We start from the raw sequence: 12,189 nt of genomic DNA on the forward strand, positions 1-12,189 counted from the left end.
TGTACATTCATTGCCCTCATCATTCTCAAAACATTTCCTCTCCACTTAAGCTCCCAGCATTAGGTCCTCATTTTTCCCCTCCCTCCCTGCTCCCCCGTCCCTCATGAGCCCTTGGTAATTTATAAATTATTATTTTGTCATATAAGGGAGAACATAGTCAACAAAACCAATCAAGGGTAGCTCAAAATACCTTGAGTTGGGCCGGATGAGCCTTAATCCTCGAAGTAAGGGCCTTGCTTTTCCGTGTCCCACAGGGGTCTTGAACAGCAGTGCGTCATGTGAGCCCTTGACTGCTGCTTCCGTGAGCACTGACTGTGGCGTCAAACCAAAACCAAACTCAATTCCTAGTCAATCTTGACTCAGAGTGACACCCTGTGGGTTTCTGAGACTGTAACTGCTTACGGGCATAGAAAGCCCAGGTTTTTGTCCTGAGAAACTATTGGTAGATTTGAACTAATGACCATGTGGATCGAAGCTCAACTTATAACCACTACACCACCAGGGATCCTGTAAGATAAAATTCTTAACAGCTTCAACTATTTCGCCATTTATCATGATGTTCCCTACTGGTCCAATCGTGAGGCTTTGAGTCTTCTTTACATTGAGTTGTAACGCATAGTGAAGGCCACAATCCTTGATCTTCACCAGCAAGTGCTGAAAGTCTTCCTCACTTTCAGCCAGCAAGCTGTGTCTTCTGCATATCACAGATTGTTAATACGTCTTTCTCCAAGCCCGATGCCACATTCTTCTTCACGTAATCCAGCTTCTCTGATGATTTGCTCAGCGTACAGATTGGATAAGTATAGTGAGAAGATACAACCCAGATGCACACCTTTCCTGATTGTAATCCATGCAGTATGCCCTTGTACTGTTCACACAACTGCTTCTGGATCCATACACAAGCTCGTCATGAGCACAATGAAGGGTTCTGGAATTCCTATCTTTCTCAAGGCTATTTATAACGTGCTATGATCCACACAGTTGGATAAATTGGCATAGTCAATAGAATACAAGTAAATATATTTCTGGTTGTCTCCGATTTTAGCCAAGATCCATCTACCATCAGCAATGATAGCCTTTGTTTCACATCCTCTTCTCAATCTGGCCTGAATCTCTGGGAGCTCCCTGTGGATGTAGTACTCTGCCGTAGTTGTTGGATGATCTTCAAAAAATTCACTTGGATATGATATCAGTAATATTGTCGATAGTTTTAGCATTCTTTTGGGTCATCTTTCTTGGGAATGAGTATAAATATGGATCTCTTCCAGTCAGTTGGCCAAATAGCTGTCTTCCAAATTTCCTGGCATCGGTTTGTAAGCACGTCCAGGGGTTCAACAGCTTGTTGAAACATTTCAATTGGTATTCCATCCATTCCTGGAGCCTTGATTTTGGCTAATGCTTTCAGGATACCTGAACTTCTTCAAAAGCATAGGTGTGAAAAGCCTTAGGTTTTGGTAGGTGTGGAGGAAGTGACCCTATCTGAACCACCTCAGGCTTTCCTATGGCCACGAGCTAGGAGTCAGACATGCCTCTCTGCTTCTTTACCCTATTCTGTAACCAACCATTCCTCCCATGGTACTCAACGCTATGCTGGCAGGCAAGGATGGAGTTTTATTAGGGAAGTTAATTATCAGGATCATTAAAGACTCAGGATACAGTCATTGCTCCATAGTAGGACCAGTCCTCAGCCAACAGCCAATTCTCCCTGTTCCTCTCTGCCATGTAGTTCTCAGCTCTGGCTCTATGGGCCACTCACTTGTTGCTCTGCTTCACAGTCTCATAGTCTCATCTCTGTTCCTCTCTTCTTTCGCATGGTTTCCTTGTTTTGACTTCTGGACTTGGCTTGGCTCCTGTATGCAGCCCCATAGTCTCCATGCCACAGTCTCTGTTATCTTTGGTTTTGGCACCCACCACTTCATACAGAGATCTCAATGTTGCTCTTTATCTTTGGTCTTTGGGTGGGGGTTGGGGGAGTCCTTTCTGTATCCTAGATAGCCCTTATACACAGAGGGATGGCTTTGCAGGGCATGTGATTTTTATCTTTCAGTTAATCATACCCCCAAGGAAACAAAGGGTACGAATTGGTTTATGTCCTCTACTTAGTTATAGACCTATGTTGCAGGTGGGGCATCAAGAGGTTACAGAAGCCAGGTGGATTTGAAAAATTTTAAGTTTTATTTTTACATGCATGGGAAGAGAGAACAGGGGATCCTTCCTCCAAATGCCAATCTCCCCATCTCTTTGCTCTCATAGGTTATATATGCAGGCTGAGTGAAACAATTTTTCAAAAAGACACCCATCTTAGGATGACAGGTACATGCTGGGGAAAGTTTTGTTTTAACAAAGATCTTGTTACAGAGCTTCCGTTACTAGGGACCCTAGATTTCAATGGGACAGGCTGGTGATACAGGTTCCAGCTCTTAATGAATGGGGAGAGAAAGATTCATAACACTCCGATAAGAACTAAGTCTGTGACTTAGATAGTATCCTTGAGAATTTTTGCAGTCACAGGATACCCTTTAAGACAAGTTAGAGGAGTTCAATGTAGGGTCACATCTGTGAAAGCTTTCTAGTTAAGTTGTGTCTTGCCAAACTACAATAATTCTCTTAACTAAGATTCTTCTAAGCCACGTTATAGTTCCATCATAAAATAATAGGGATAGACTCTTTAAGTTCCATCTATCACCTATGCCTTAATCCTGTGCATTAGCATATCAGAGAACCCCCTCCAAGATGGGATTCCAGCCACAGGCAGAGTGTCCAGAATTTGTAATGTATCATCACCGAAGGAATTAACGCTATCAGGGCCATATTAATAGGCTGTATCTCAGTCAGCAAGGTTACATCCTTAAGGGAACTCAGAGCAAAGATATGCCCCATGCTTCTCTCCTGGCTTCGAGGCGTTTTCTGCAAGCCATAGCACTTCAGTGTCTCCCTGTGCTGTCACCCCGCATTTTCCCTTGTCTGTATAAGAACAGCAGTCACATTGGATTGAGAGCTCAACTGACTCCAATATTATTTTAGCTGTGTCTGAAACAACCCTATTTTTAAAAAGGTCATAGTTTGAGGCTCTGAAGAGGACACAAATCTGGAGGACGCTGTCTACCAAGTCATATAGGCCTGGTGGTATAGCGGTTATGTGTCAGGCTGCAGTGCGCATGGTTGACAGTTTAAAATCACCAGCCGCTCTGAAGGAGAAAGACTGGGTTTTCTACTCCCTTAAACAGTGACAGTCTCAGAGACCCCCTAGGGGTCGCTGTGAGTCAACCTGGACTCTCTGGCAGTGAGTGAGTGTCTACCAAGTTGAGATGCCATGCACTTTACCACAGGATCTCTTACCTTTAAATATTTATGCCTTTGGAGAGGTTCATTTGAAGGATTAAAGATTTTAACACAGTTTGTTTTGGTTTTTTTTAAGAGAAAAAACTCACATTTTATTATTTAGTAGATTGCTATAAGAGAATTAAAGCCATTATCTTTTCCACCGTTTTTATATATATAAATCATTTTATTGGGGGCTCTTATACCAATCCATCAATTGTTCAAGCACATTTGTACATATGCTGCCATCATCATTTTCAAAACGTTTTCTTTCTACGTGAGCCCTTGCACAGTTTTTTTTTTAATTACTTTGTTGTCTGCTTTTGTTATTGCTGTTTGTTAATTTGGGAAAGATTCTCTACTGTTATCAACCCCGGGCCCCGTATTGTTAGACACCCCATACCTTCACTCCTGTGGCTGACTCTTGAAGGCATTTTTGAGTTTAGGGCCTGGAACCACTTTTTCTACCTCAACTTATGCTGGAGGTTGTTCAACTAAATGAGCCACTGTAAATGAAGTCTCGGGGACACAGTTCCCCCCTGTGATCAGATTTGGCAGGGTGAGGAGAGAATTTTAATCCTCCCTGCCGGGCACCTTCTCTACCAGGAAGGTAGTTCAGTCTTCTGTTTTTGCCTTTCAGGAAAGCGGGCTTGCCTTGGAGAACAGTTGGCCAGATCTGAGCTGTTTATTTTCTTCACTTCCTTTTTACAAAAGTTTACCTTCAAGGCCCCCGCCAATGAGAAGGTGACTCAGAAGTACAAAATGGGCCTTACCTTTGCCCCTGCCAGCTACCGTCTCTGTGCTGTTCTTCGAGGGTGATTCATTCCTGCTGGCAAAAGCATGGGGGAAGGGCTACAGGTGATGTGGAGGGTGTTCTGAAGAAGGCAGAGCTGCTCAGAAGGGTGGGAACAGAACAAAGCAGCGCTGGAGAAGGATCTCAGGAACCAGACTCAGAGGTCACGAAATCCAAATTCACTCCTACCCACCACCTCCTTTTTCTTCCCAATGGAGCCTTACACAGACCATTTACGTTCTCTAAGAATCAAAGAAAATAATGGATATAAAGTGTTTATAAACCAAGAAATACATCACTAATGTGTTAGTCTGGGTGGACTAGAGAAACAAATCCATGGGCACACGTGTTTAAGAAAGAGGTTTATGTACAAGAGGAATTGCACACTGACAAAGCATCCGACCCGGTCCAGTCCAAGTCCATAAGTCCAATATTTGCCCATAAGTCTGATACCAATCTATAAAGTCCTGTTTAGACTCACAGAACACATGCAAGGATGCCGAATGCAGGACGATCACAGGCCAGTGGGTAGAAGGTCTTTGGATCCAGTGGTGTTGTAAGCATCTCAGCGCTGGCAGGGGTCTCTCTGTGGCTTCTCCGGCTTCAGAGGTCTGGTTGCATCTGTGTAGGTCCATGTGGCTTCTCCAGCTCGGGGCACTAGGGTAGTTCCATGTGTCTTGTCAGCTGCAATGTCTCCCAGGGAGTGGCAGAGAGAAGTATCTCCGGCCTCCAAGGAGGAAGTAGCGGATTTCAGAGAATTCTCAGGAGAAGGCCTCGCCCACACAGAGGCCTCATTGGCTATGATCTGATTGACAAGCTAGACTCCACCCCTACACTCTTAATCCTCACATTGACAAACGATTATATACCTACCACAATTAACATTTTTGCTAAACTCACCCTCCCTCTTCCTCTGGCCTGTTTTAGCTTTTGGCCTGTTGCTATAGCTCATTAGTTCATTAAAAGTCGTGTAGCATAGCTGAGCGCAGTGAGAATGCGGACCCTAGGAAACACATGCTCCAGTATTGCACAGCACTGACGACTCCCTGGGTGGTGCATGGCCAATGCACTGTACCATTCAACACAAGGTTAGAGGTCTAAGGTTTGTGTCCTCGCTGAAGCGTCTCAGAAAAAAGGCTGTGTTAGTCTGGATAGACTGGAGAAACAAATGCATAAACACGTATGTATGTAAGGGAGAAGTTTATATACAAGAGGAATTGAACATGGAGAAAACATCCCAATCCAGTGCAGCTCAAAGTCATAAGTCCGATCTTAGCCCAGATGTCCGACACCAATCCGTAAATTCCTCTTCAGACTCACGAACACATGCAATGATGCCAAATGCAGAACGATCACAGGCCAGTGGCTGCAAAGTCGGTGGTGGTAGAAGCATCTCAGCGCTGGCAGGGGTATCCACGTGGCCATTCCAGTTTCCAGGGCTGCATCATGAAGGGTAGGTCCATGTGGTGTCTCCTCATGGGAGATGCCTCACAGGAAGTCAGCCTTGTCAGTAGAGAGTCTCCAAGGGAGTTAACTCGGAGAGATAGTGTCTCTCACCTCCAAGAAGGAATGATCAGATTTCCCAGAATTCTCAGGAGAAGGCCATGCCCACACAGAAATCTCATTGGCTATCTCCAGATTGACAGCGTAGACTCCACCCCTATACTCTTAATCCTTAAATTGACACCAGATTAGGTGACTACCACAAAGGCCTTGGAGTCTATTTCCAAAAACTGCAAACTTGGCAACCACTTTTGAGCTTATTGATATGTGCTTTATCTTACATGGTGCTCTTGGGGAATTCAGCAAGTCAGAAATTTATGGTTCCTAATTTACCAAGAAAGCACCTGTTATATTTTTGTTTTGTTTTTTATCATTTACATAAGGAATTGATACCTTGACCTAGGACTCATAGCCAATGAGAGGATGGCCACATTTGACCATACACAGGAGCCTTAGTGGAATAATTGGTCACGCACTGGGCTGCTAACCTCAAGGTCCACAGTTTGAACCCACTAGCCACTCTGCTGGACAAGATGACTATCTCTGCCCAGGCAAGATTAGCAATCACATTTCGGTTTGGGGAACAGTGGTGGAATTAGTTCTCTTCCTGAACCTTACCATTCAGTCACAGAGACACCATAGGACAGAATCCTGCCTCACAAGGGTTCCAGAAAATCCTGGTACCACCGTGGTTAGACCCCTGCTCTGCTAACAGAATGATCAGAATCCACCCACTGGAGACAGGACCAGCAATCAGGGCCCATAAAGATTACAGCCCTGGAATTCCTACTCTGTTTTATTAACTCCGAATCAATGCCATGGCCATGAGAAAGGATAGTTCAAAAGCTGACTGCCACATCTGGATTCTGTGGAACAAGTGAGTTATCCGCACGATGCCACCAGGGCTCCTTCTGTCTCTGAGGGCAGTTACATGTACGCAGCCTTGTCTCCTGGAGCTTTCCACCCAGCGTTTGATCCCATGCTGTTTCATATGGGTATTTAATCCTGTGAAGGCTGTGTATCTTTCCATCAAACTATATTATAAACTTTGGGTGGCAAGTGTTGCCAACCTCAATTTACTTAAAGGATCCCTGGTGGTGCAGAGATTAAATCAGCTGGTTCACCAACAGGTGGGTGGTTCCAGCCCACCAGTCACTCTGTAGGAAAAAAATATGGCTAGATGTTTCAGAAAACCCATGGGAAAGTTCCACGTGGTGCTATAGGGTCAATAGGATTCAGAATCAGCTTGATGGGAAAGGACTGTCTCCAGATGTTATAGCTCTTAGTCATTTTGTCAGTTGTTTTTCATCTAGATGAACAGCCGGGTTTTCAGGTGCTGTCAAGTCACTTCGGACTCACAGTGACCAACAGAGAACCCTACCTGTCCAAACACCATCCTGCAACCTGTGCCGAAGGCCCGACTTGACATTCATCGGTCTTCTGTATTCAGATCCTCTTTGCCTTCAGTAAGTCCAGATGTGCCATCGGACTCTCTACCGAGGCTTGTTCAGTAGTCCTCTTCACGCCTGCTGCCACCCTTGCATAGTCCAACCTCTCAGATTATTTACAGATCGATACGCATAATGAAAGCTACAAGCCTGACACAACTGTCCTGACTTCCCATCATGCAGTACCCCCTTGTTCTGTCACAACCACTGCCTGCCATGGACAGCTTCTGATGCATGCATGGAAAGGTTTTAGAGTTCCTATTATTTGCAATGTCATTTATAGTCTGCTGTGTTCTGTACAGTGTATTGTCAATAAATGGCTTAGTTCAGGTTCACCTTAGTCCTCAAAATAACACCCTTTCTCTTCAATACTTTAAAGGGGTCTGGTGCAGCAGATTTACTTAATGCAGTGAATCTTTTGAGCTCATAACTGGTGTTTCCATGGACATCAATTGTGGATCCATGTAACACAAAATCCTCGACAGCAACCTTTTTCCCAGTTACCATGATGCTACCTATGGGACTGGTTGTGAAGATTTCTGATCTCTTCACATTGAGTCAAATTTCCTACTGAACGATGCAATCCTTGATCTTCATCAGCAAGTGCTTCAAGTCCTCCTCATTTTCAGCAAGCAAAATTGTGTTGTCTGCAATCTGAGGTTGTTAAACTGTCCTCCAATCCTGATCCACATTCTTCAAATTATCCAGCTTCTCTGATGATTTGCTCAGTGTACAGATTGAATAAATGTAGTGAGAGGATACAACCCTGATGCATGCCTTTCCTGACTTTCCACCACAAAATATTTCCTTCTAGTCACACAACTACCCCTTGATCCATATACAAGTTCTTCATAAACACAATGAAGTGTTTTGGAATTCCCATTCTTCTTTAGATTATCCATGGTTTGTTATGAACTACATAGATAAATGCCTTGGCATAGTCAATAAAACACAAACATCTTTCTAGTATGTTTATCTGACATCAGCAGTGATATCCCTTGTTTCACATCTTCCTCTGAATCCACATCATAGTTGTCAATTATGAAATTATTCTCCATTCAGAAGACTATCTTCTTATAATGAATCCCTTAAGAAATGAATATTTCTCCAGTGCTAGCAATTGGTATTAAATTGCACTGATTCATAATGCTTAATGGTCTCACCAGAAAGTTACAATGTTATTCTTCTTTTAACTACAGTGATTGAGAGTATGCATACAAAACTGAGAGATCCAAGGTTCATTCAAGTGTCTCAGGTATATGGTACTCTCTAAAATCCAATAAAGATTCAAAAAATTAATTCAAATATACTTGATAACAAGAGTGCTACTCTTGGTAGGTTAGCATAGTGGTTAACATAATGGTCAAGAAATTCAGAAGATACATTGACAGAAAATTCAAATGTAGAATCCATGACTGACTAGTTCTGTAATCTGGATAATTTACATAATCTCTCTGTATTTCCACGTACATAAAGAAAGATAATGATTGTTACTCCTTTATAGAAGTTATCCTAATGATTAAGCAAGTAAATACAGGGTGTAAAGGTATCTGGAAAAGTGTCTGACACATAGTCAACATAAACAAATGTCACCTGTTTTTATTGTTACAATTCTTAGTACATCATTGGGGCCAGATAAGTATCAGTTGCCTTTTAAGCACATATTTTATAATCTGGAATTATACAAATGAAATATCATTTCCAATTTAGAACTGAAAATTAAGTTGCCCAGAACAAAACTTTTAATAAAACGAAGTAGAGGTGGAATTCAATTTGGATGCCAAAATCCATGTGTTACTACTGATTTTGGACACAGGAGAGAACCAGACAGTCATGTACTCCTATGTCGCCATCTCTAACAATTGCAAAGATATGTTAACAAACAACCTGATTGTCCAAGCTTGTTAAAATTAATTAATTCTATAGCAAAATGGATTAGATTAGACATTTGGCTTCTCTTACAAGGTGAAACTTATAGAAGTGAAAAACTAGAAATGAACAAAAAATTGAGACTTTTATAAAACTAGTTAATTTATCTAAATATTATTTTCTTCTTTTATGAACCAAGATTTGGCGTCAGATAAAAAAAATCACTGTGTAGATTTCAACCTGTTCAATTATGAAGAAGCACATCACCTGTGTCCCATTTCTCCTGCATTCATTTTGTGTCTTTCTGTTCTAGCTGCTCCTAGTTCTTTAGCATGGTCACGCTCAGTTCCTTCCTGGTGGGAGGAAGCGTAGTATTTTCCTGCTGTAACCCAATGAAGACCTCAAAGACATTAAAAAAGCACATGTGCTTTAATTACTAAAATGAACAGCCTTTACATGCTTACGTTATTAAGACAGGAAAATCTTGTCCACTCAAGCTGCTATTTTAAAATACTGCTAAATTTCTGAACATTTTTATTTTTAAATAATGTACATTGCAAGCCTGGGCCCCAGAAAACAAGAATGCCAGTATCATAAAGTATAAGTGTGTGTGTGTGTGTGTATGTGTACATACGTATACATATATATGTATATAAGACTCACTGCCATTGAGTTTATTCTAACTCATAAGGGTAGCTATGAGAATTACATATTAGGTCATTAAATATTTATTGTGCAAATTCTTAAGAAATTATGTGAGTTACTTTACTTCTCTAATTTGGAAACTGTTGACCATGAGACAATATCTAGTATAGTTTTAGAGAGCATGAAATTAAATGAATTTAAAAAGGAATAAATTGCTTAATATTGTTTAATATTCATTTTTATAGTAATTAGCATGTAAAATTTTTATCTGGGGGATAATTATCGTTAAAAATTTACATGTGCATTTTAAAGGTGTAAATAGTAGGGAAAGGACTAAGTAAAAAGTGATATAAAGAGGATTCAAAAAGCCCAAGAAAATGGAATTAAAAAATTACAAGTGGAATTGGTCCAAAATGTTTTGAAGTTCCCTTATACACTCTAACCTGAGGCCCAAACAAATTCCACACCTCAAAGCAAACTAATTTGAATTTATCCCAATTTCTGCTCTTTATAATGTTAGAACCTTAACTATAAAATACAGGCTCATATTTTCACATCGTCAATTTTAGAGATCTTGACTACATTTTAGGTTATATTGGTTTTTTATCTTCTAACATTTTTATTTCACATATCTAAACCTCCATAGTTACTGTCAAAATAACTTTGCATAAACTTCAGCCAGTAATTCTATTTTTTAAATTCTGTAAGATGACATGACCACCCAGCAAGGAAGTGACAAGGTCACTTTTAGGTAAATGTAAAATAGATAGAAAAGCTTTCCAAAGGAACGCAACACTCGTAACCAAAAAATGCATGGCCAGGGATTTATCTTTCAATCAAATAGTAATGTCATTTCATTGATAATCTAATAACTCTCAAAAAACAGCTAAAATTATGAGAAAATTAAATATAGAAATTCAATTTTGAAAACCTATGCTTAGAATAAATGACTTAGAAAAATTGTGCTGAAACCACTACACATACAAAACATTGCAAGTGGATCCTAACCTACCCCATATATAAAAAGTAACAGAGTGAATCACAGTCTAAATGCAAGAGACAACCTATCAGACTCTTAAATCTTTGTGAAGTACGTTAGACAATAGTTTTCTTAGAGATGACCTCAGCACTACAAGACAAAAGAAAACAATGAGGTAATTTAGGTTTCGTGAAAACTGCAAGCCACTGTGCTACAAGAAATAGCAGGAAGAATGTCCAAAGATGACTGGCATAACTGAGGAAATAGTTACAAATCACATACATCCAGAAGACTCCGATCCAGAAGATACGAAAGACCCTCTCAACTCAGTAATAAAAGGATGAATAACTTAAATGAGTAAAACATTTAAAAGAAACGAAAACCCCAAACACATGCACATAGTAATTAAGCACATGGGGGAAAGGTAGGCATGCTTTTTATCAGGGAAATGCAAACCCACAGTGACAATACCACTGCGTACGCACTGTGATGGCTAAACTAAAAGGGGCTGCCAAGAATATGAAAACATCGGAACACTTAAAAATTGCTGGTAAGAATGAACGATGATTCTACTCTTTAGAAAACAGTCTGACAACTCTTCAAAAGATTAAATATAGTAAGCATATAACTCAGTAATTATATTCTTGGGCATAGAATATAGAGGTATATAAATATCTGCACAAAAACCTTTGTACTTAATATACATCGCTGGATTATGTATAATAGAAAAAAAGAAGAAAAACTCAAGCAGTAATCAATTAAAATATGGAAGAATGATGTAATATAATCAATACAATGGAATACTACTCAGGGATAAAAATAATTAAGTACATAATAAAAATCAAAACCCAAACTCACTGCCAAGTCAGAGCCTATAGCCTGGGGCAGAACTGCGCCTGTGAGTTCCTGACACTGCAACTCCTTAAAGGAGTTGAAAGCCGTCTTTCTACCTGGAGCAGTTGTGGTTTCGAACTGTAATTAGCAGTCCAACGGTCACAAAATAGTACATAATGCACCATTCCATGTATAGCAGGGGTGTCAAACTCAATTAAAATGTGGGCCATTTGGTGCAACAGGCAAGATTCACACGGGCCACATCACATTCACAAATTTTGTTAAATTTATATTTTGAAGTGAGGATTCAGGAATATGGATAGGATAATTAAAACACCATACAATTGCTTTTATTTAAACATTTAATTTAATATATTTATAAAACTAAAATTATTATTTTTTAGCCGAAACTTGCCAGCGTTTTCTTCCTACTAGTTTTCCAATATCTGGATTCAAAGACTGAGAACAGACCATCTTGATTAAAGCTGATAGATGTTTATCAGTTAATCTTGATCTGTATGCCGTTTTATTTAATTTCATGGATGAAAATATTGCTCACATAAGTACATACTCCCAAAATAGCATAAAATTTATGCAGCAAACTTTTTAATTTCCAGGTATTTCTCACCTATATAAGAATATATTTTGGGAATCCTATTTCTGAATATTTGTCTTTTTTTTAAATCATTTTATTAGGGGCTCATACAACTCTTAACACAATGCGTACATACAACAGTTGTGTAAAGCACATTTGTACATTCATTGCCCTCATCATTCTCAAAACATTTGCTCTCCAC

The 12,189-nt window shown here is 40.1% G+C and overlaps 1 protein-coding gene across 1 annotated transcript in view; it reads left to right on the forward strand.

The window, feature by feature from the left end:
* The window catches only part of LOC101644960 (cytochrome P450 2J2-like), a 38,450-nt gene extending 33,867 nt beyond the window's left edge, over positions 1–4,583 (forward strand). Inside the window, exon 9 of the mRNA XM_004699632.4 lies at positions 3,962–4,583. Within this exon, the coding sequence (XP_004699689.3) occupies positions 3,962–4,140 (179 nt within the window). The 3' untranslated portion in view covers positions 4,141–4,583. The remainder of the gene's footprint in view (positions 1–3,961) is intronic.
* The last annotated feature ends 7,606 nt before the right edge of the window (positions 4,584–12,189 follow it).

This window comes from Echinops telfairi, unplaced genomic scaffold, assembly GCF_000313985.2.
Source record: "Echinops telfairi isolate 266 unplaced genomic scaffold, ASM31398v2 ScPeMD7_443;HRSCAF=831, whole genome shotgun sequence".
NCBI classification, from domain to species: Eukaryota; Metazoa; Chordata; class Mammalia; order Afrosoricida; family Tenrecidae; genus Echinops; species Echinops telfairi.